A 20,931-nucleotide genomic window follows, 5' to 3' on the forward strand; every position below is an offset into this window, starting at 1 on the left:
TTATTCCTCTCACCAACCGACCAGCTCCACTTTCATGGCTTCCTTAAATGCGACTTCTTTATGGGTACTGATCCGTATAATTGTTGAATGCTTGGCTATGGGAACCAGACTTAACGGACAATGTTGGGATCTGGAAGTTAGCTCCGATTCAAACTCTTGATTTCTGTTCATATGTTGCTTGAAAATTTCAAAAGCATGAAGTTCCCACCAAGGGGAAAGAAGCACTCTTCCCAAGAGAGAGAAAAAGCTTCTACACGCACGTGAGAGGAAAAGCCCTGCAATGAAATCATCAAGGCTAATAGTTCTTTCTTGAGGAGTGTTCTTTTTAATTTTGGTATTGAATTGGAATTATACTCGTCCCCCACCAGTAATACAAAGATACGTCCGTTGTTCATTGTGCTTGTGCTCTTCTGGGGTAAAAAGAAAACAGAGTAAATTGCTTGCGGTTGCGGGCATGATTTCTGATGAGTGATGCACCGTTGGGCCGCGTCACATAAAAATTTCGGTGTAGAATTAATTAAAGGACTGGCGTAGACGGCGCATCGTCTTAGTTTAGTGGCAAACCACCCGCACGGACAAGTTGGGGATGGAACGTTGGAGGCTTTTGATTTGTGAATTGTGAATTGTGAATTGTGATTGCATTGCTTGCAACTAATTGTAGTAGGCCTTTTTTTTTTTTTTTTTTTCTAAGAAAAAAAAAATAGTTGAAGTTTAAGGTCCCAAACCCACGATCTCTCTTCCTATACCATCTAATTCATCCAACAAGGGACCGGATGCTTTTTAATTAAATCTATAATCATAGTCTTAACCTTAATCTGAGCAAGAGTACACACATCTTCTTTTCCATTTCTTATTTTTACAAACGGTATACGTACACACATTCTGATACTATACAAGTAGCGGATAAGCAGTACTGCTGCTAATAATAAAAGTCAAAAGAGTCCTGGGAGGAAAGGAAGGAAGAGAAGTCGATATGGCTTCTTCCTCAGCAGAATCGACTGTGGCCGCCGAACCCCATTCCAATCTCCCGGAGCATGAGAATGATGACATGGGCTCTCTCTTCGAGGGAATGGTTCTCTTTACTACTCCTGTCCATACGGACTCGAATTCCATTTCTGATGATCAAAATCAGGGCAAACGAGTATCCCACGATGCTGATGCTGCTGCTGCTGCTGCTGATTCTTTATCGCAATTATCATCATCATCTTTGCCGCTTGACGAGGACTTGTTCTCCGATCTCAGTCTCATCGTTGCTGCACCTGATGATCGTCCGCCCTCGCCCTTGTCTTCACCCTCAGCCTCATCACCCGCGGCATCTCACCCTCAGCCACATCTGTCCACCCGAAAGAAGAGGAGAGCTGCTGGTTTAAGGATCGGATACGGCAGAGATAGAGATGGTCCCCAACCACCGTCGCGGCAACAACTTCCCGATCCCAACCACCACTCCCTCCAATCCAAACCACCAACTTTCCCAGTTGCATATTATCACACATCTAATACAAACGTGGCCGTGGCGGCCCATCAGGACGGTGGTCATCAGATTCGTGTTCACTTGGCCACCCAGCAACATTCGCCGCCCCATTCTGCTGCTTCCACCACCTGCTCACGCGAAGCAGATATTCAGCAGCTGGAAGAAAATGAAGCAAAACAACATGACGAAGAGGAACCAGTGCTATCAAATCATCCCACTGGCAGCTGCCAAATGGTCGAGTTCAGATTTGAAGAAATCAAGACTTGCATGACCGAGAAGCTCAAAAAAGCTCGGGAAGCCGTTTCTTTTCTCTCTGCTGCTCGCAAGGACTCTATCAGAAAGAGAAGAAAAGCCGCGCTGCAATGGAGTCAGGCATCTGCCAAGTATAGGGAACTGGAGAAGCAACTGGAGGAAGCTTGTGAAACTGAGGATTTTGAGAAAGCTGAGCGGGTTAGTGAGAGCCTTGCTCCCGCCGAGAAGGACAGGGAGCTTCTGGTTGTTGCGCTGCGTGATGCAGAAGCTGAATGTGATGCGTTTGACTCCAGGATGCAAGAGGCACTGCAGAGCCAGATTCTAGCTGAGGAGGAATCTGCCTCTTTGCTCCGGAGTTTTGCGTTGGTTTGTTCTTCCGCTTCTTTACCTTTTCCATTTTCATAAATCACGCACGAAAAAAAAAGGGATTATTATGGCCTTCACCTCATTTTGACTACTGTTTATTAATCTTCTTTGTGCACTTCATTTTGTCTTAAAGATCACCATAAGGTTTAGACTTCAGAACGCTTATTTGACTTCTCATTTGACCTCTGTCCTAACCATTAGACAATGGACGCCATAATCGTAATGGCTGTAGCCTGTAGGTTAAAGGGAATAAACAACAAAGACTTCTCTAGCATAAGCACCACTATATGGTTGAATTTGCTGCAGATTCATCTCAGAATGAGATGAAGAAACCAGTTTAAAAGTATAGCTATTAGAAAAGAATGTACACAAAGGTAGAGATTTCATAGACATGCAATCAAGGATTGAGGATCTGTCATTTGTTAAATTGTTGGCATAGGTTTATTCTTTGATTACACTCGGCTAGTATATACTCTATTCTAGTAAATATTCATAAAATGAAGAACATGAGTCACAATATTTTAAATGCTTTTCTGCCAGAATGTTATGTTATCAAAGTTGGGATGACAGATTTTCTATGTCTAAGAAAAAGACTAAAGAGTTCAAAGTGGTTTGAAATTGAAGAAAGTTGAGGTAAAATTGGATTGATGGACTATGCTGTACCAGTACTTTAGGATTTGTTTGTTTCATGGGCATCCCATTACCATTTCCATAACGTTCAAGGTTGGTTCACTAAAATTAAAAAACAGTAGCCAAAGAATGTGTCATTCCTTGAGTCACGAGGTTCCCACTTTTCGTCAAATCCATCAAGGCTACAGTTTTATTTGATTGCCATTCGTCAGCGTTCTTTACTAAATTAGAAAGAAATAAATAATGGGACAGAAATCTTTATCTTTTCCTTAACCCAGCAGAATGAATATCTCTTTTTCTGAAAAGCCACTTTGCTCTTTCCCTTCTCTCTCTGTTTTTTACTTCCTTTAATTTGACAAGAACTTATAATTTTGTCCTGATGGAAGGTGGCAGTAGTGACAGTTTCACATGGCTCAGTTACCCACGCCTTGGGCACTGAGTATGGCGATGTAATGTCGCGATTTTTCTGCCCTCCGTTGAACTTCCAAGCATAGTGCTGTATGTGATTGACTTTGTAAAATTTTATTGCTGCACTAAATCCATCAATATGTTTTAGATTGTGCACTCAAAAATTTTCCATATATGTTACTTTCATTTGAAGGTGAAAATTTTGTACATTGCTTTTGTTAGGATGCTTCAAATGGTGCAGATTTAGTCCTAGAGAATGCTAAAGCTGTGTCTTTGAGGGAAACAGAGGAATGGCTTTTATCTACTGAGGAGTTAGAGCTAAAAAAACTTCAATTGGAGATTGAATCCCAGCTGATAAATGAAGCACGACTAGCTTTAAACAACTCCATTGAGCTCTCGGTGGAAGACGATCATCGAGAAAGAGATATTCTTTATATGAAACGAGAAATTTTGGCGGACGAACTGGAGAAACTGCTTGCTTTAGTAAAAGAAAAGGAAGCTGAAATAGCAGAAAATAATTCTAAAATTGAAACAGTTGAAAGAAGGATTGATGGTGTCTTCTCGAACTTTGAACAGGTGCATTCAAGCTTGGATGAAAAGCATAACAATCTGGAGCTAGACCTTCGTCAGCTGGATTTGGAGCACGAACTTTTAACTAATAAGAAGAAACAAATTGATGATGACCTCTCTCAGGAGGAAGTGAGGGGGGAAGAGATCAGAGAAATTTCTAGAATCTCAGCAATTGAAGCAAGCATTTGTCAAGATGTTGTTGGGCTTCGGAAGAGCATGCTGCAGCTTATTCAGAAATTCATTGAAGATAAAATGAAGCTTTCTAAGACCGAACAACAATTTACCGAGGATGTCAATATGCTCAAACTTGGAATTTCATCTGCTAGAGCTTCTCTCCAGGTTGGTACTGCTTCAAAACCTGTGTTCAAGTTCTTAAGAAAGACACATTTTTGTTTCAAAAGTTCTTGTAATGCCAGCATGTAGATGAGAGATTTTATCTGACTAAAAATATTCCATCATCAATATTCCAACATAGAGGGCTCAAATAGTCAGATGGTGGGGTCTGCTATCTGAGCCCAAAGTATAAATGAAATGAATGATGGATGCTTTTCTGAATTTGCTTGTACAAGATGGTCTAACTATAGGCTGCTAAGGTTAGACAATCATATATTAGGAGATGATTTCAAATCTAATCAATAAACATTTGCGTGCCTCAAGTGTTTTAGCAGCTTGGAGTAAGTTTTTGTGTTATTTCTGCCAAAGCACTAATGTGATAGCCTAAGGAATCACTTTAGCCATCATTATCCAAACTTAGAGGTTTTGAAATTTATAAATGTGAAACCCTGGCTGTCTGCTATGATCTTTGACAGTAAATTTTGCAAAAATTCTGTTAAATCAATTTTGAGCTTAATTTTTGGGTTTGTTCAGGAGTCATATTGTTTTATTAGCTCTGGCAACGTTGAAGGAGATATTTCTGTACTTGAGTAACAGATAAATTTTCAAACCTCTAGATATTTAATTTACTTTTTTCCCCCATTTTTTGGGATGGGAAGCATGGGGAAGGATTCAAAACTGGTTTGGATGGGAATTTACTATGATAATTAGCAAAGAAAGATTCCTTTTACTTTGGGTTTTGAAATTCCATATATCAATATTAATGAAATTTTCTTTTGTTTTCTCTTGTTCTTGCTTGGTGTTTGTTGGGGGGAGGACGAGGTGATTGCTTAAAAGATATATCTTGAATCAAGTTTTTAATTTATTCAAACTCCAAAGCACTTGGTACTGTATATTTGTTGTTTGAGGTTGGTATCCCTTATGATCTGAAGTTGGTTCGCTGTTTGTGTTTTGTATCTATCTTCTTTAGAACAATTGGTCTCATTTTACCTGCCAGAAAGGGGACAAGCTAGATTTCTTATTAAATGATCATGTCCTCTTCTTTTAGGACATGATATATAGCTAGAGCCCTATGGTAATCTTGCTTTAGAAGAATTAAATGCTTAAGATTATATGAATGTGAGAACTTCATTTTATATTTATGCTCATTTTTCACCGAAGTTTCTGCAAATAATGCACAAATGTAAATCTCTTGACTGATAAGCTTATATAAGTATAATCTTCCTTCTTTAATCCATATTCTGCCTAATGACAGCAAAGAAACTCAGCTACCTGTTGTAGTGCATTATTAAACTTTTCCTTCGTTTGAGACACTCTCTCTTGTGCACACACATTCAGATGCCTGTTGTCTATCTACATATGTGTGTGTCCACGCGTGCATCTATAATATGTATTTGTGTATATATATGTTTATGATATATACTCGTGTACTTATATGTGCGTGAGTTGCTTGTGTGATCGTAGGAGCTGTCCTCGTCAAAGTCAAGCATCCAACAGGAAGTTGAATCCTGTAAACAGAGGCTTTTCTTTATAGATAAAAGACTCCCTGAGTTGGAGGCTGAGAAGAAAGTTGCTGCAACTACCAGAAATTTTAAAGAAGCAGCACGTATAGCCACCGAAGTGAAGGCACTCTCTGTTGAAAGGGTGGGAATAGGGATAAAGATGGGGGACGCCAAATCACAGCTTCAGCAGCTTGAAGAACAGATTTGCAATACAGTCAACAGACTTGAACAAACTGAATCACAGGTTTTATTGAGAGAAAAGGAATTGGAAATGGCTAGATTCCAGAGACTAACTCTAATCGCTGAAGCTGCTACAGCCGAAAGATTTGCTGCTATAGAGTTAGGTGACCTTGAAGAAGCTGATGTTTTACTTGCAGAAGCTGATGCTGCAGCTTCTGAAGCAAGAAAACTTCTGCTTCTTCGCAATTTTAGGGATGAAGATCTATCAGATCTACCTAAACATTTTGTCCCCATCGAACTTGTATCCAAGCTTGAGGGTAAGCAGCTGGCTGAACTGATGGCATCTATTCATAGTAGAGGTGGTTAATTCTCCTTCCAACTTTACATTCCCACTGGCAGGATAACTTTTTTAAAGAACCAACCGACTGACACCCCACTTCCCCACCTTCAAAAGGGAAACATAGACCAGAAGAAGAATCGCAGCAGAGATACAAACCAGGTAAACAAAAATGTGAAGACATGAAAAAAAAAAGGGAACGACGGTCAGTGGCTGGATGTCAACTTTTAACTGCATGGAGAGATTATCTGGATATGCACTAATGTGTGTGTGTGTTACACTTATTTTCACATAATTTTTTGCTGCAAGTTCTTGAAATATAGGGTAGAAATTTAAGAAGTTGAATCAGGAATATCTTAAGACACTGGAAATAATGTAGGAGTGATGTACATAGTGCATGTACCGGCACAGCACATGAAGTGGACGAAAGTTTTACGTGTTCAAGGCAGGGAAAAATATGCTACTTCTTGTTGACTTGTTCGTGACGACTGGTTGGTTGCTTAAATGGGCTCGTCTTGTTTTGGCCTTCTTTAGCTAAAGTAGTAGCAGATTTAATGATTTTTTTTTTTTTCCGTAACGGCATATCTAGTCTACTCCCCTGCTACTCCTACTCCTACACAAGGGGGAACTTACGCTAGAGGGTGGTCCAATTGAACTAAGGGAACTTGACGGGGACTGAACCATCCTGTAGATTAATGAGGTTGAAATGGCAAAAAGTATTTGGTATGTCAGTCAAGCACCTTTCATTTTCAAATTTCAGCTACTATCTTGCTATGGTCTCATCAATTTTTTTCCCTTTTTTTTTTGAAGTTCTAATAACGTACCAGAAAAAAAAAATTATGCAGACAATCCAATATTTCACCTCTTTGAAATCATCTGCATATATGTAAAGGGGGGATGCCACGGTTTAGTCAACGTTCCAAAATTTCATGTTCTATTAAGGTCCATTTTTTTTTTCCCTGCAACAATAGATCCTACATTTACCTGAAGAGGCCCAGTCCAAAGAGAAATCGAAGGGAATTGAACCACCTATCGGTCCAAACAAATGCATTGCGCATTTGTCCGGTTGCCACGTGAAGTGGCCTGCCACATTTTAGTGGCAAATGGTGGGAGACAGGGTACCTTAAGGCTTTGGTGGTGGCCACTGAGTTAAGCTCAAGGGTTATGTTCTATTAAAGGACATCAAACTACATTTTTAAATTTTTGAAAGCTGCATGATGGCTACTCCAAACACAATTTTCCAAATTATCTTCAATCAAAACGAGGGCAATTCTTTGTCAATTGTTTGGACAGCTGATTATTTTCCCAAATATATTTGCTTACATCATCATTACAATTTTCAATACACCTTTTTATCTTCTCAATTACCTTTTTATCTCACATACATCACATCACAATAAGTACTACAGTAAAAATATCTCAAATAACTTACAATCCAAACAAACATGTCTTTTTCCACATTTGCTGGCTTTTATCTACATCGGATCCTCATATTAGGGAATACCATTATGAAAAAAGAAAATTAGATACCCAAAAAAAATAGAGACGTTGATTAGGAGAATTTCGTATTTCTACTGTGCATGCGGTAAGAACACAATTGAGATATCATCATTGAATATATGTCAAATTTGAAGTTCAAATTTAAATTTAAATAATTTGACATGCGTTCAAATCCACTAGTGCTATAATTTGTCAATGTGTATCTAAATATGTTGATTACGTGATTACATGCACTTTATGTGTATATTTTTTTCAATCCAAATAGAGAAGAATATCAAAAGAACATAAAACTCGGAGAAAAAAGTATAGTTATTTTCTCTCAAGTTGTTGACTAAGAATCTTAGTTAATGAAATTAGCATTTTTGTTCTGAAAAAAAAAAAGGAAGAAGAAGAAGAAAGAAATAGGCTTTGTTGTTTGCCTATGTTAAGGCGTGAAATCTGAAAACTGAAATTTAAAATTTGAAATCTGAAAGTTAATGAGTTGTTAAATATTAATTGTAATACATTTGAGTATATATCACATTAAATAATAAGTGATGTATCACAAAATTTTGTTTAGAAAATTCAGTATGACTTAATTAATTCATATGTTCTACTTTTGATTATTCAACGCATTTGAACATTTTAAAATCTAGACCCATTAAATTTAAATATTGAATTGAATTATCAAATAAGGTAGTCTTTAATTTCCATTTGAATAATTACTTCTTATGTTTTAACCCATATATATTGCAAGTTTTGCTTATTATGCAAGTCTCAAATTATATGATGAATCTTGTATTGGAAACGAACAAAATTATCTAGTATAAATGATTACTAAGAAAAAAAGGAATAGAAAACATTTGAAAAAAAAATCCTAAATTTGCTAAATAATAGGATAGGAGGGAAATGGGTCATTATGACCTTTTTTTTTATATATGAGTAGGAAATCTTGAATTTGAATCTCACACTTGTGTTCACTACCCTATACCATAACATGATGAAATTGAAAAGCCAAGAGATAAAAAAAGTGAGTTAGGCCCTGTTTAATAATTTAATTCAACACTTAAACTTAATGCGTTCAGATTTTAATATGTTTATAGTTGTTTGATAACAAAAACTAGAATATCTAAATTAATTGAATGACACTTGCTCCAAAAAATAAGAATATGATATACACTCATTAAATATATCATATTTAGTAATTTAATGAATTTAGATTTAAGTTTTAAATTTTAAATTTCATATTTCAATTATATCAAACGCAACCTAGTCTATGAAAAGACAAATAGGACTCTTCTTTTTATTCTATGAACAACTCTTTTTTTTTTTTTTTTGGAACAAGTTGACCAATGCTTGTTCACCAGATTTGAGTGCAAAGTGATGATGAAATAAAAAATGGGGACAAAGTGCAACTTACCCTAATTACAAGGGGTTTAGTGTAATTGACCCTTTCGATTTCCTTAAAAAAAAAAAAACCTTCACGATTTGTTTGCTGCTGTAATATATATATATATATATATATATATATATATATAGTAGTCTTATTGTTAATTATTAGTAGTTTCAAAGTTGCGGTATGTCAATGAATCGAATTTTATTTAGATTCAACTTAGACCTAATGTACTTGGATAGAGTTTGGATTCCAAACCGTGTAAAAGAGTTATGGATCTGGATAGGGTTTGGTTTTCTATGATTCGTATCCAAATCCAAACTCATGCCATAGCCTATCCAGTCCATGTATATATAATTAAATTTTATAAAACATTCTAATATTTTACAATCATTGGATTGAATATAGTAAGATTTCATGATTGTTTTCTTTTTTCAAACTAGTCCTAGTTGTTATTGTAATTAGTACAATTTTTTTTAGAAAAAGGAGAAAAAGTAAGTAAAAACAAATAAATTAAAGATTGGATGTAAATACAATTGAAGTTTTAAAAATAAATCGAAGCAATCGATAATAGTTATATTTTGAGTTTATAATATTACATTCAACTTCTTGAATATTAATTTTATTATTTAAAAAAAAATTGGATGATATTTATATTTTTTTTGAAATCTGTATATTTCTACTTTAATGTATTTATAAAAATATAGCGAGTATCCATTGGTACCCCTGAATAGAAGGATTTGGTTTTGAATATATTTTTTTAGATTCATAAGGGTTTAGATCTGAGTTTGGGTTCGATCAAATTTAATGGATTTGAATTTAGATTGAAGAATCCAACTCAGAAGCTGCCATTGACATGCCTAATGCAATGGACCGTGGGGTTGGGTGGTGCCGGTTTGAGCCCTCCCACCTACGCTATAAAAAAAAAAAAAATTGCAATGGATTATGGAGGTCACCGCAATTACGAGAAAGATAAACCTCAGGGAGGTTTGCGTTAATATAACCTGTCTTCCAGAGTTGCAAGCATCCAATGCCTGAGTGCGTGTGCCCTATATCGCCGAGAGCGTGTGCTTTAGATTATTAGACCCGCCGGTTTCCGTGGTTCTCCACCACAACAATTTAGGCGACCTCTTGATTCGTTTTCCCGTAAGGCTTATCCACCATTGTACCCGCGGCTGCGCTGCTCGCTCCAATTGCAATTATCTTCAGAACGAATCAATCGTCCTCACCAGTCACGACAAGTAAGTACAATCCAAATATTTGGAATCTATCTGGGGCCTAATTTGTAACTCTCGTATCTATCTTGAATGTAGCGTTGTTTTGCGTGCGCATTTATGTCCGAGTTTGTGTATTTGAACTTAATTGTCGCTCTTGGATTGTCTGTGTTTGTCTATACGTTTCTTTCGTTGCGAATTTTATATTATAGTGTTGGAGTAAAACTCAAAGCTTGATAGAATACAGTGTCTTTTCGTTCGCATTAATCTGATGAATTGTCATCCCGATGATGGGCAAATTGAGAACCGTCTCTCAATTCATATTATCATTATCATTTTAATAATTGGCAAAAGTATTTCTCGTTAAAAACGCCTCACGTTTAGCTGCCCTTTCTCTTCATTAACAACTGGACAAAGTAGTGAGTCCGGTTTTCCTCTTTAGTCTGGATCTAAATTAGGTAACTAATTTATGAACAATTGCAGCTTTTGTTGGTTTAGAAAGTTATGGTTTCTTCACTGCTTTGTTGCCGCCATATTGAGGGCACAACTCTGCTCCATGAATACGAAGCCTGTTTCTCTTCTAGAAAAAGAATGAAGGTAGCTTCCTCAGTCGTTCCTGATAAAGACCACCTCAGTGATGTTGAATCCTCCATGGAACTGAGCCTCGGGTAATGTCCCATTGTTGTAATTTAATGTCTACTGGCAATTTAAGATGGATTCCTGTTTTTTACTGCTTTTACCTCCCTATCATGTCACTTTGCTCATCTTCTACGGCTTTTGATTGCTCAGGTGCCTGAATGACTCGCACAATTTTGCAGCTTGCTGCGACGGCGATGAAAAAGTTGGTTCAAACTCCAGAACAGAGATAAGCTGCCAGTCAAACGGCAACAGTGGCGATGTTAACCAGTCTTTTGTTGTCAGTGGCTCTTCAAATGATAATAAAACCCATACTTTATCTTCTTTGCCTTCTTATGTGACTGGATGGATGTATGTCAATCACAATGGTCAGATGTGTGGCCCATATATTCAGGACCAATTATATGAGGGTTTGGCTACTGGTTTCTTGCCCGAGGAGCTACCGGTTTATCCTATTCTGAATGGGGCTTTGACAAACTCTGTTCCCTTGAAGTACTTCAAGCAATATCCTGACCATGTTGCTACAGGTTTTGCTTACTTGGCTGCTGCCACTTCTGGCCTTAAACAATCGAGAGATTGCCCTACAGATTCACATTGCAATACTCAGAGTAGTGGAAAGTATTGTGGTTTTGGTTCAATGAATAAGGTTTTCTCCTCTGGAGAAGCTTGCTTGCCCACAGCTCCATTTGTGCCACTGGTAGATTCTACTTGACACACACTGACTCTCTCTCTCTCTCTCTGATATCTATATGTTTAATTGACACACAAACATATCTTGATCTGATGACTAACTCCATAATTTCACTCGCTTTACTGGTTTTAAAACACAGTCAGGTGAATCTTCTTGGCTTTTTGAGGACGACGAAGGGAGGAAACATGGGCCACACACCCTTATAGAACTCTATTCCTGGTTTCATTTTGGATATCTCCACAATTCAGTTATGGTAAGCTATTTGACTTGGTAAATCTAATTTTGGACTTGCTACCATCGGATGGCTATAGGAGCTTTTCATGGAGCCCCAATTGCAATTTTTTGGCAATATTCAACATAGCAGTTCTTAGACCTTTTATTCTTAGACTCGTATAGGTATGATCTTATGCTGATGTATGGCAATGTATCTCTGCAGATCTATCACATTGAAAACAAATTTGAACCATTCACCTTGCAATCTTTGCTAAATACATGGGGAATGGCTAGGGGTGGAGCTGTCACCATGTCTAATGCTGAAAGTGAAGAGACAGACTTGTCAGTCAACTTGATATCCACAGTTTTTGATGAACTTTGTTGTCAGCTGCACTCAGGGATCATGAAAGCTGCTCGTCGATTTATGCTAGATGAGATTGTTAGTCACATAATTTCAGACTTTATGGCAACGAAGAAGGTCCATAAGCAGTCTAAGCCTGAAGCGATCCATTTGTCCATTGAAACTTCTGCTTCAGAAGGAAAGATGGTATGGTATTCTTATGCTATAGAAGAATTTATTTTTTTGTTCCTGCTTGATGAAGCTATTATTGTGTTGTTCTGCTGGCAGTATAAAGCTCTTCATGGGAGGAAGGACTATGCTACTTATGGGTGTGAAGCTGAAGTATCTAGTATTATTGAGCAGCAGTGTTCTCCTAGTGCTATGATGCCTTCAATTTGCTTGAAATCTGTTGGAAATTTTGAAAACTTTTGGGTTGCTTATGTGGTGGTTTGTAGAGTGTTACTTGATTCTTGCATGGAAGTCATGTGGAATGCTGTGTTCTATGATACGATAGCAGAATACTCATCTAGATGGAGAAAGAGGAAACGCTGGTATACTCCTGTCTCAGTGGAACTCAGCATTCCATCTAAGCAGTATGTTGAACCACGTGCAAAGGTTGCTGTTGAAAATGTGAGTTTGTGGAATCTTGTCTGATGCGTTGAACAGTGTGCTTCATAATGTCTGAATTTCAATTTAATGTATGCAGCGGCAAGTGGAACAAGAGTGTTCTGAATGCGAGAGTGATTTTCCCCCTGGATTTGAAATCATGGCAAACTCAGTGGATACAAATATATCTGATGACATCCTTGAGATCGTGTTAGCTGATCTGCATTTATCTGTTAAGATGTCATTGATTGAGTATATTGAAAGTCTTTTAGAGGAGCAAGTGAGGAAGGTAGTTTATTCTCCAGAAGTTGCAGAATTCACTGAGGTGATACTGAAGTTATTGCATGATTTTGGATGTTACAGAGTTAATTATGCTTTTTTTGTCCACACTTACTTCCGACAAACTCCCATTCCCCTTCCTCTAGTGCAAAAAGAAAAGGAAAATGTTAAAACCTTCACCGGGGTTGGATTTTCCTCATTTGCATCTCTTTTTCCCGTTTCATCTGTTTAACAGAGTTTTTTGAATCATCAGGTTGCCTCAGATGCTTTTTCTGTGAATGGTTGTATGACTGGACAAGATCCGCCAAGGATGATCTCTGTTTCAAAAGCATCTTCATCTAACAATGTTCAACTGGCATCCCAATCAGAAGAGCGCTTTCATCAGAAAACCGTTAATGAGGGTCAAACTTCTATAACTAATATCTTGCCAAGTGTTTTTAACAATTTGCAAGTGCCTCTGGATGACCCATGTCATAAGGTATTGTTTGATAAGCTTCGACCCATGAAATTTGAAGGCAGTAGTAGAACCTGTATTACATCACAAGCCTGCAGAGTTAAACCCTCTAGATCAGATGAGTCTGTTCCAAGGATGACCTTAGATGCTGTCTTGACAGTGTGCCGGTTAAGGGTACACGATCTTGTGCTCAGAGAGTTGAAACTAATGTTGGTTGATGATGCTATTTTGGGAACTTCGATGACATTGACTCCTTTGAAGAAACTTTTGAGATCAGATCATTCTGAGGTACTCAATGATTAAATTTCTATGGTTGCCTAATTTCTGTTTGTCTTGTGCTTAACCTGAAAAGTTTACAGTCTCATCTACTTAATAAGCTTTGCATGATATTTTAACAACTCTTTATGGATCAAGAAAGATGTTTGGTTTCTTGTCTGACTCTTTCTATGACCTGACCCTTAACCTTTTCTAGGGTTTGGGGAGTGGGAGACTGGATGAGAACTCTTTTGATGAATTTAAAAAATATGGACATCGATCTTCTAGAGTGCTTGAGTTAAGTGGGAAGCACACGTATTACCGCAAGAAAAAGTTGGCTAGGCGAAATTCGGGATCAGTTTCACAGTCTGCTGCAACTGCAGGAAGCATTAGATTGCTGAGGCAGTCTGTTGAGAAGTCGAGGAAACATGAAATTTCTGAAGGCATACCAGAGAATGCAAGATTGGAAAATGCAGTTGTAAATGCTGAAAGATATGCAGTACAAAGTTGCAGAAATGATGTACATAATGCTGCCGATGCACTTGGAGATAGCTTCTTGTTAGACAATGTGTGTAACAAAAAGTTGGAAAAGGTGGCTCGAGAGGTTAAAGGTATTTTACACTTCCAACTTTTGTGCACTTTTCAGATGATGTGATTCTGCAAAATAACGTTTGCTAAGGAATGCAGCCAGGGAAGATCTTCCAAGCCGCAGCAGAAAGACTACCTCTTTTTCTACTCAGGACACCAAAGATCTCGAGAAAATTGCTCGTTCTAGAAGCAAAAAGTTTGCCAAACTAGATTTGCAGTCTTCTGGCTGTTTGGAGAAGATGCCTAATAGTTAGTGCCTTATTTTTATTTTGACCTCCAGTTGTGTGCTCAGATTTCTGTTCTTCTTGGAGAGATGTTACTTTAGTCACCAATGTTAATTATGTCTTGCGGTTTTCTGTTTCCAGATCCAGCGAGTAAAGTAGTGAAACTGAAAAGAAAGCAAGTGGAGGATGATATGGCACAATCACAATCTCGAAAAGTTTTGAGAGTCTCAAAGGGTGCTGGAAAGCAAGCAGCTTCTAAGCATGTTACAATAGAAAAGGTGAGGATGACCTGTAAGTCGAGGAAGGGAGCACCCTTTCCCCAATCTGAGGGATGTGCTAGATGCTCAGTTAATGGCTGGGAATGGCGTAAATGGTCGCTTAATGCAAGCCCTGCTGATAGGGCACGTGCTAGGGGGACTACACGTGTTCATGCTCAAAATATCATATCCAATGCTCCTGGTTCTCAGTCGTCGAGCATCAAGGGACTTTCTGCAAGAACAAACAGGGTTAAATTGCGTAACCTTCTTGCTGCTGCTGAGGGTGCTGATCTTTTGAAAGCGACTCAGCTGAAGGTAAATGAGGGAATTCTATCATGTGAAATTTAATGAATATTTAGTGCTAGTAAATTGATAAAGACATTACTTCAGGCAAGGAAAAAACGTTTACGCTTTCAACGGAGCATGATACATGATTGGGGTCTTGTTGCATTGGAGCCAATTGAGGCAGAGGATTTCGTTATTGAGTATGTGGGAGAACTTATCCGACCTCGTGTAAGTGGGCATCATTTTATTTGGTTATCTGGGAGAAATTTTAATTTTACACCTTTTCACGTTGAGCTATATCATAAGCTTCAAGGATAAAAGCAGAAGTAATATTTAAATTGCAACCAAAATAAGGAATAAGAAACAAAGCAGCTTCAAATATGATTTCTTTGCAAGTTGAGTTTGATTGTTATTATCTTTGCCTTTTGGGTTTCTTTTATTTTCAAATAAATTTGGTATCATATTGCTTTGCTATAATGATGGTTGCCCTTTTCATTTCTTTTATTTTTTGATTCATTTACTAAATTTCATTTGATTTTTTGATTTGTCAGATATCTGACATACGTGAACGGCATTATGAGAAGATGGGAATTGGGAGCAGTTATCTTTTCAGATTGGACGATGGATATGTGGTGGGTGAGACGAAATAAATTGTTCATATAGTTTCATGAATGATAAACTTATACCAGTCAGATTGGCTGAAAACCAATAGCAGATCGATAGAATTTTGCAGAAGCAAAGATATTCATGCCCTTTTTTCTGGCTTCCTTCTACATCAGTTAGCTACTTAATTTAGCTTGATGTTGCTTTCTAGTAATTTCTCATTGCCACCAGAGAGACAGCTGCCTGAGCAATGACAGAGGGGCTGAATAAATATCAGAATCTTTTGCACTACCCTGTTCCATGAGTTTGAGATTTTTAATTCCTGCAGCCATCAGTTTATGTGTTCCATTTTCTCTTATTTGTTTGACTTCTATTGCCTCTTTCCGTTATGCTTCCTTAATTTGAATGTCTCTTTTCTTGTGCATTGCACAGCTATTGTGTGAACTATCTGTCTAATTTGGGAATCGGTCTTGTTTTTCCTCCCCACCCCCCCTTTTTTTTGTGGGGGAGGGGGGGGGGTTTGGTTGGTATTTAGGTGCTAGCAAGCACCTGAAGATATTTCTCCTGGCCTTAAAAAATATGCTTGCTAAGATAGACTACCTTATGTTGTAGATCCCGAACCAATCCATGTTTTAATACCTATATTCTTATTTCAAGTATAAAGGAACTAAATCTCAATATATTGCATTTCTTTCCACTTCTTTGTTAAACATCATTTTATTTGTACATTCTCCAGGTTGATGCAACAAAGCGTGGTGGAATTGCTAGGTTTATAAACCATTCATGTGAGGTAACTAGTATGAAACCCATGGTTCTGTGCCATGACATGGTGGACTTTTGACTTGACATGATTTTGTCACTTTCAAATCATATACTGCAGCCTAATTGCTATACGAAGGTCATAAGTGTGGAAGGTCAGAAAAAGATTTTCATATATGCCAAGCGTCATATTGCAGCTGGTGAAGAAATTACTTATAACTATAAGTTCCCTTTGGAGGAGAAAAAGATTCCCTGCAATTGTGGTTCAAGGAGGTAATTGCCGATTTCAATTCTTGGTTCCATAGTGTTGCGATGATGTGGTACAAGTGCCATACCATTTACTGGTGATGTGGAACTCCAGAGTTTGGTTGATGAATGGATTAGATTATCATTTTTAGATCAGTCTGTATATGGATTACTGATAAGCCTTAAGCATCCATTATACGGTCAGGCATTCTGGAAATTTCTGCATGCTCATATATGATACTGCCAAATTTAGTAAGTACTTAGACATTCAAAATTGTGCATTATGATAACACAAATGATTAATTATGTCATTCTAGCATGTCTAGTTTATGTTTCATTTCTTGAGGTTGTATGGCATCGTGGTTTGTGGTCGGTGTTTCAACTGGTAATCAGCTTTACTTTTTAGTTTTAAGCTTTATAGAATGTTCTCATGTATTTAAATATTATGATACTTAAATTTGTTTATCAGAGACAATGACATGCCAGCATGGTTGAAACTATTATTGTCATGTTTGGCCTGTGAATGCAAGAAAAATGTAATCACTCTAGATGATATTAATACTAGTAAAATTGTCATGTGATCTAGTCTGTTACTTTTTAATTTCCAACAAACTGTTGAATTTCATAAAACACATTACCTTGACTTTCAAGAAACTTGCATGGATCTTCAGGTGTCGTGGCTCGCTGAATTGAGAGGCTTGAGGAGTTTAAGCTGGTTTGTTCATATATTAATCTTGCAATGAGTGTCTTAAAAGCAGCAACTATATCCTCCTTATTAATCTTTTGCTATTCTTTTTTCAGGCGATTCCTTGGATGTTAAAGCTGACGAGTCCCCAGAGGATTGGAACTGCTGCTTTTTTTTTTTTTTGGTGGGGGGTAGGTATGGGGCATGTTTCCTTCGCATTTCATCTTTTTGGGTTTTTCTTGTTTCATCCATCTACTTTCAGTTCTTATAAAATACAGCCGCTACCAAATTGCTTTAACCATAGTTTTTAAACGCAAGCTGATTAAAAGGGCACAATGGAGATCATACCCAAAGGGCTGATTGATAATTCTGCATCGATGTGTTAAATTAATTCGGGAATTGTTTAAGCTCAATGTTTCAGCCTTCAAGTGATGTCAATTCATTGTTTCTGCAAAACTTCAGTATTGTCACTCTGCTCCTCTTGAAGCTTTTACGTTTCAGATAACATTTTCTTCCTAATTTTATTTGGCCTTTACATGCGTTGGGGGATCGGGGGGGAGAAGTGGATGAAAATGAGTAGTTGAGCGGTCTCCATCTGTGTATTTGTCAAAATTACAAGAGACCACACACTATGGTTCTGGTCCTTAGTAAGCTGTTACCACCAGGTGCTTCCTTTATCATGGATATCTGAATGTGTTGGATGTCTCTCTCTCTCAACTCTTCCTGTGGGTTTCGGACCCATTGCATGTGTGTTCTCAAAATTTCTGCAAATTAATGTCAAAATCGTGAATGTAAAAAGTTTAACTGAGAGACATAATAGTGGTTCATCAAAACTATAAAGCTAGCGGACCATTACTTAATAGTATTTCTCTTGAGAAGGAGTTTTAATGTCTGAATATTCTAAGAGGGATTGCTTGTTAGTCAACAATAAGCAATTAGGATTCCCCTTTCAAATTGTCCATAATATAAGTGATTCATCATGCTTCTGCGAGTGTCTCTGAAGAAGTGAAAAGTATCTCTATATATGTTGCTAGACTGCAAGAAAAGGCAGTTTGGAGTCCTAGATATGATAGTGAAGTTATCTGACCTGCATGGCTTATAGCTATTGACGCCTTAAATGTGGTTTCAGGTTATCCCATTCACGTTCTTCTTGTAAACGAGGTAGGTGCTGGCGACCAGTTTTGGACTTTTGCTACCTTATCCGATGTTGATGATTACTGACTCGTGTGCATATCCTTGTAGATATCTCTGAGTTGCAGATGAGTTTCTCCTCTTAAGAACTGAAAATTGGTGTTTTCTGTTTTTTGCATTTGGGCACTTTTGGGCTTTAATGTGTATAGAATTGCCCCATACCGTCATTGTTTTCGAAATGGTATATAAATTAGTTACCTGATACCGTACAGAATTATCATGGTTTACATTTGTAGTGAATATAAGAGATTTCTTAGTCTTTATGGGTATCATAGTTTGTCATCAATACCATGAGAGTTAAAGGGTATATATGTGAAATGAAATCATATGACTAATTCTCTTTGATTATCAATAATACATTTCAGAGGCCAGCAAGCGGCCTGCTCAATTTTTTCAATCAAGTGTTATAATGTATTGTTCTCCCCTTCCGGGAGTGAATTAATGCTACTTGATTGCACCCGCAGCTTATTACATTTGGGCTGAAGCCAGTTTACTATTGATTCCATAAATTTTATTTTCGGGTGATTAAACTTTTCTTTTGTTAGACAGTATTGAAACAAGAAATTACAGTCATATTTTCTATCTAAAAAAGCAAAACTGTGGATTACAAAGTATCAAATCGCACCTCATTGCTCCTTGAGAAGCCATGGACTTGGATTTGAGAATGCTGTTGATTTTTGTGTTGGACTAATATTACTAGATGTTTGTCTCAAGTGAATGTAGTATGAGTGAATATAATAACTCCCCTTTTGAATTTCTCATTGCGGCTCTGGTGTTGTTACATGGCTGCAAATATAGGCTTCTGAAACATCAATGAGGAGGGATGCCATGTCCTGCCTGAGTGTAACACAAAATAATTATTATTTTGGTTCAATTTTGTTAGCAAAAAATCTTCTCAAATGCTGATAAACCCTTTTCTCCTTTTGGTTATATTTTAAAGTTTTATCAAGTGGACAACAGATCTCAGCATTTTACATACCAATTTTTGTGTAAGAGGAGGTCATACAAATCCCAATTATTAGTTATTTTCACTTTTTATGGCGCAGGAACAATCCAGTAATGTATATATCTATTCAAATTGCAAAGTCGAAGATTATCAAGGCCCTTTGGTATGTGCTTCTATCTCTTTCTATAAGTGATCATACACCCCCGAATTCTCATCTTCTCATTTGTCCAGCTCATGACTACGTTAAGAATTACGTTAAACACCAATCCTCGCAGCTCAGTGTGTTCGTTTCTTCCAAAGTTCTAACAAGGAATCAGCATTTATCTGACGTTAAATTTTTTTTTTTCCCCTTATGGTTCCTGTTGGGTCCACAATAGAGTGCATTTCAGCTTCGGTGACGGGTGCTGTGTGTTGGGAGTGTAGAATGTTTTAGCGCAAACATTAACGTAGCATTGTTTTGACCTTCGTGTGGTGGAGGGTGTTTTGAGTGAAGCGTCTGTCTAGATGTTGGATGGAAGGGAGAATTGTCCATTTCACTCGTACCAAAATCAATTGACGAGGCATTAAGATTTGAGGGAGGATACAATAACTATTTTCCTCTTTGATGAAGAGCAAGGAGAGAATCTGTCATACAATTGCAACTGCAATCATATAGCATATAAAATAGACAGACACCATACATTTTGGAGGTAATGAAGAGAGTTGGCTGATTGATTGCTGAAACAATTAATTTAGTTGTAAACCATGCCACTGACATTCTTTGCCGACTTAAGCTAAAATGGAGGAGTACGAGTAGAAGGATTTGCGTTTGCCGACCTTAGCTCAAATGGAAGAGTAGAAGGATTTGGCAAAACCAGAGACGAACAAGTCCTGCAGTTGCAAAATCCTTTGGTTGTCGGTTCAAGTACGGCAGGTCGGTGTCTGCAATTGTTATAGGCCTTATTTTTAACTATCTTCCCTTGTATTTAAGTTTTTGGGGTGTGTGTTTGTTGGGGGTCCAGAATAAACTATACTAAGATTGTGGCTTGTCATATACACAGGTTTGATGGGAACAAGCTCCATTAAGGTCCAAGTTTTATTACAAGTTTACAGACAAACTGTTTCGGGGTGTCATTGGCCCATAGAAGTAGGTTTTACCAGTGCAAATGAATGGTTATTACATAGGCGTCTCTAGCAACTGGCTTTTTGTTTCAATCTATTATTTTTGTTTTCATATATGCTGTGCGGATGTTTTGTGTATTCTATTGGTAATTATTAGTTGAATAATTATGTGAAGGAGTTGATCTGACTATAACTCATATAACTCTTATAACAATGAATCACCGATCTTTTTCGAAGCCAATCAAGACATATTCTAGCTTACCTCCTCTTTGATTCACTTTACTTTCCTAACCACTACGGCCCTCTTTGGTAGTCTTCATCAGTAAGTTGTTGGGTTGCCAGTTAGTCTACTACAAGATTAAATCTCCATTCCACACCGTTGTGTGCCAACAAAGATGTAACTTCTCCATTCGTTCTCAACCGGGAGACGACCACTA

The 20,931-nt window shown here is 37.5% G+C and overlaps 2 protein-coding genes across 10 annotated transcripts; both read left to right on the top strand.

Annotated features, from left to right (window-relative positions):
• The first annotated feature begins 941 nt into the window (after positions 1–941).
• LOC113749610 (rootletin) lies at positions 942–6,622 on the top strand. 2 transcript variants are annotated; one of them, XM_027293406.1, is made up of 3 exons: positions 942–2,089; positions 3,350–4,036; positions 5,495–6,622. In XM_027293406.1, exons 1-3 carry the CDS (start codon positions 974–976, stop codon positions 6,077–6,079), a joined length of 2,388 nt encoding a protein of 795 aa, XP_027149207.1. In that variant the 5' UTR covers positions 942–973; the 3' UTR covers positions 6,080–6,622. The 2 variants fall into 2 exon arrangements, with proteins under 2 accessions (XP_027149207.1, XP_027149209.1); XM_027293408.1 differs by having other exon boundaries at positions 3,704–4,036.
• Positions 6,623–9,713: 3,091 nt separating this feature from the next.
• LOC113749328 (histone-lysine N-methyltransferase ATXR7) lies at positions 9,714–20,632 on the top strand. 8 transcript variants are annotated; one of them, XR_003464509.1, is made up of 21 exons: positions 9,714–10,162; positions 10,619–10,803; positions 10,925–11,468; positions 11,602–11,715; positions 11,899–12,222; positions 12,304–12,645; positions 12,722–12,946; positions 13,154–13,642; positions 13,827–14,220; positions 14,297–14,446; positions 14,563–14,993; positions 15,069–15,191; positions 15,515–15,595; positions 16,303–16,356; positions 16,447–16,598; positions 17,243–17,286; positions 17,373–18,417; positions 19,494–19,556; positions 19,771–20,082; positions 20,167–20,306; positions 20,434–20,632. XR_003464509.1 is itself a non-coding variant. In XM_027293022.1 (17 exons), exons 2-16 carry the CDS (start codon positions 10,640–10,642, stop codon positions 17,262–17,264), a joined length of 3,609 nt encoding a protein of 1,202 aa, XP_027148823.1. In that variant the 5' UTR covers positions 9,714–10,162; positions 10,619–10,639; the 3' UTR covers positions 17,265–17,286; positions 17,373–19,487. The 8 variants fall into 8 exon arrangements, 1 of the variants encoding a protein (XP_027148823.1); XR_003464510.1 differs by having other exon boundaries at positions 17,373–17,451; positions 18,386–18,417; positions 19,771–20,306; XR_003464511.1 differs by having other exon boundaries at positions 17,373–17,447; positions 18,386–18,417; positions 19,771–20,306.
• The last annotated feature ends 299 nt before the right edge of the window (positions 20,633–20,931 follow it).

This window comes from Coffea eugenioides, chromosome 10 (assembly GCF_003713205.1).
Source record: "Coffea eugenioides isolate CCC68of chromosome 10, Ceug_1.0, whole genome shotgun sequence".
In the NCBI taxonomy this organism is placed as follows: domain Eukaryota; kingdom Viridiplantae; phylum Streptophyta; class Magnoliopsida; order Gentianales; family Rubiaceae; genus Coffea; species Coffea eugenioides.

Coding starts and splice junctions, on each gene's coding strand:
- LOC113749328 (XM_027293022.1), top strand. CDS start 10,640: ATGGTTTCTTCACTGCTTTGTTGCCGCCATATTGAGGGCACAACTCTG. Junction 10,804..10,924: donor TCCATGGAACTGAGCCTCGG/GTAATGTCCCAT, acceptor TTGATTGCTCAG/GTGCCTGAATGACTCGCACA. Junction 14,994..15,068: donor TGAAAGCGACTCAGCTGAAG/GTAAATGAGGGA, acceptor ACATTACTTCAG/GCAAGGAAAAAACGTTTACG.
- LOC113749610 (XM_027293406.1), top strand. CDS start 974: ATGGCTTCTTCCTCAGCAGAATCGACTGTGGCCGCCGAACCCCATTCC. Junction 2,090..3,349: donor TGCTCCGGAGTTTTGCGTTG/GTTTGTTCTTCC, acceptor TGCTTTTGTTAG/GATGCTTCAAATGGTGCAGA. Junction 4,037..5,494: donor CTGCTAGAGCTTCTCTCCAG/GTTGGTACTGCT, acceptor GTGTGATCGTAG/GAGCTGTCCTCGTCAAAGTC.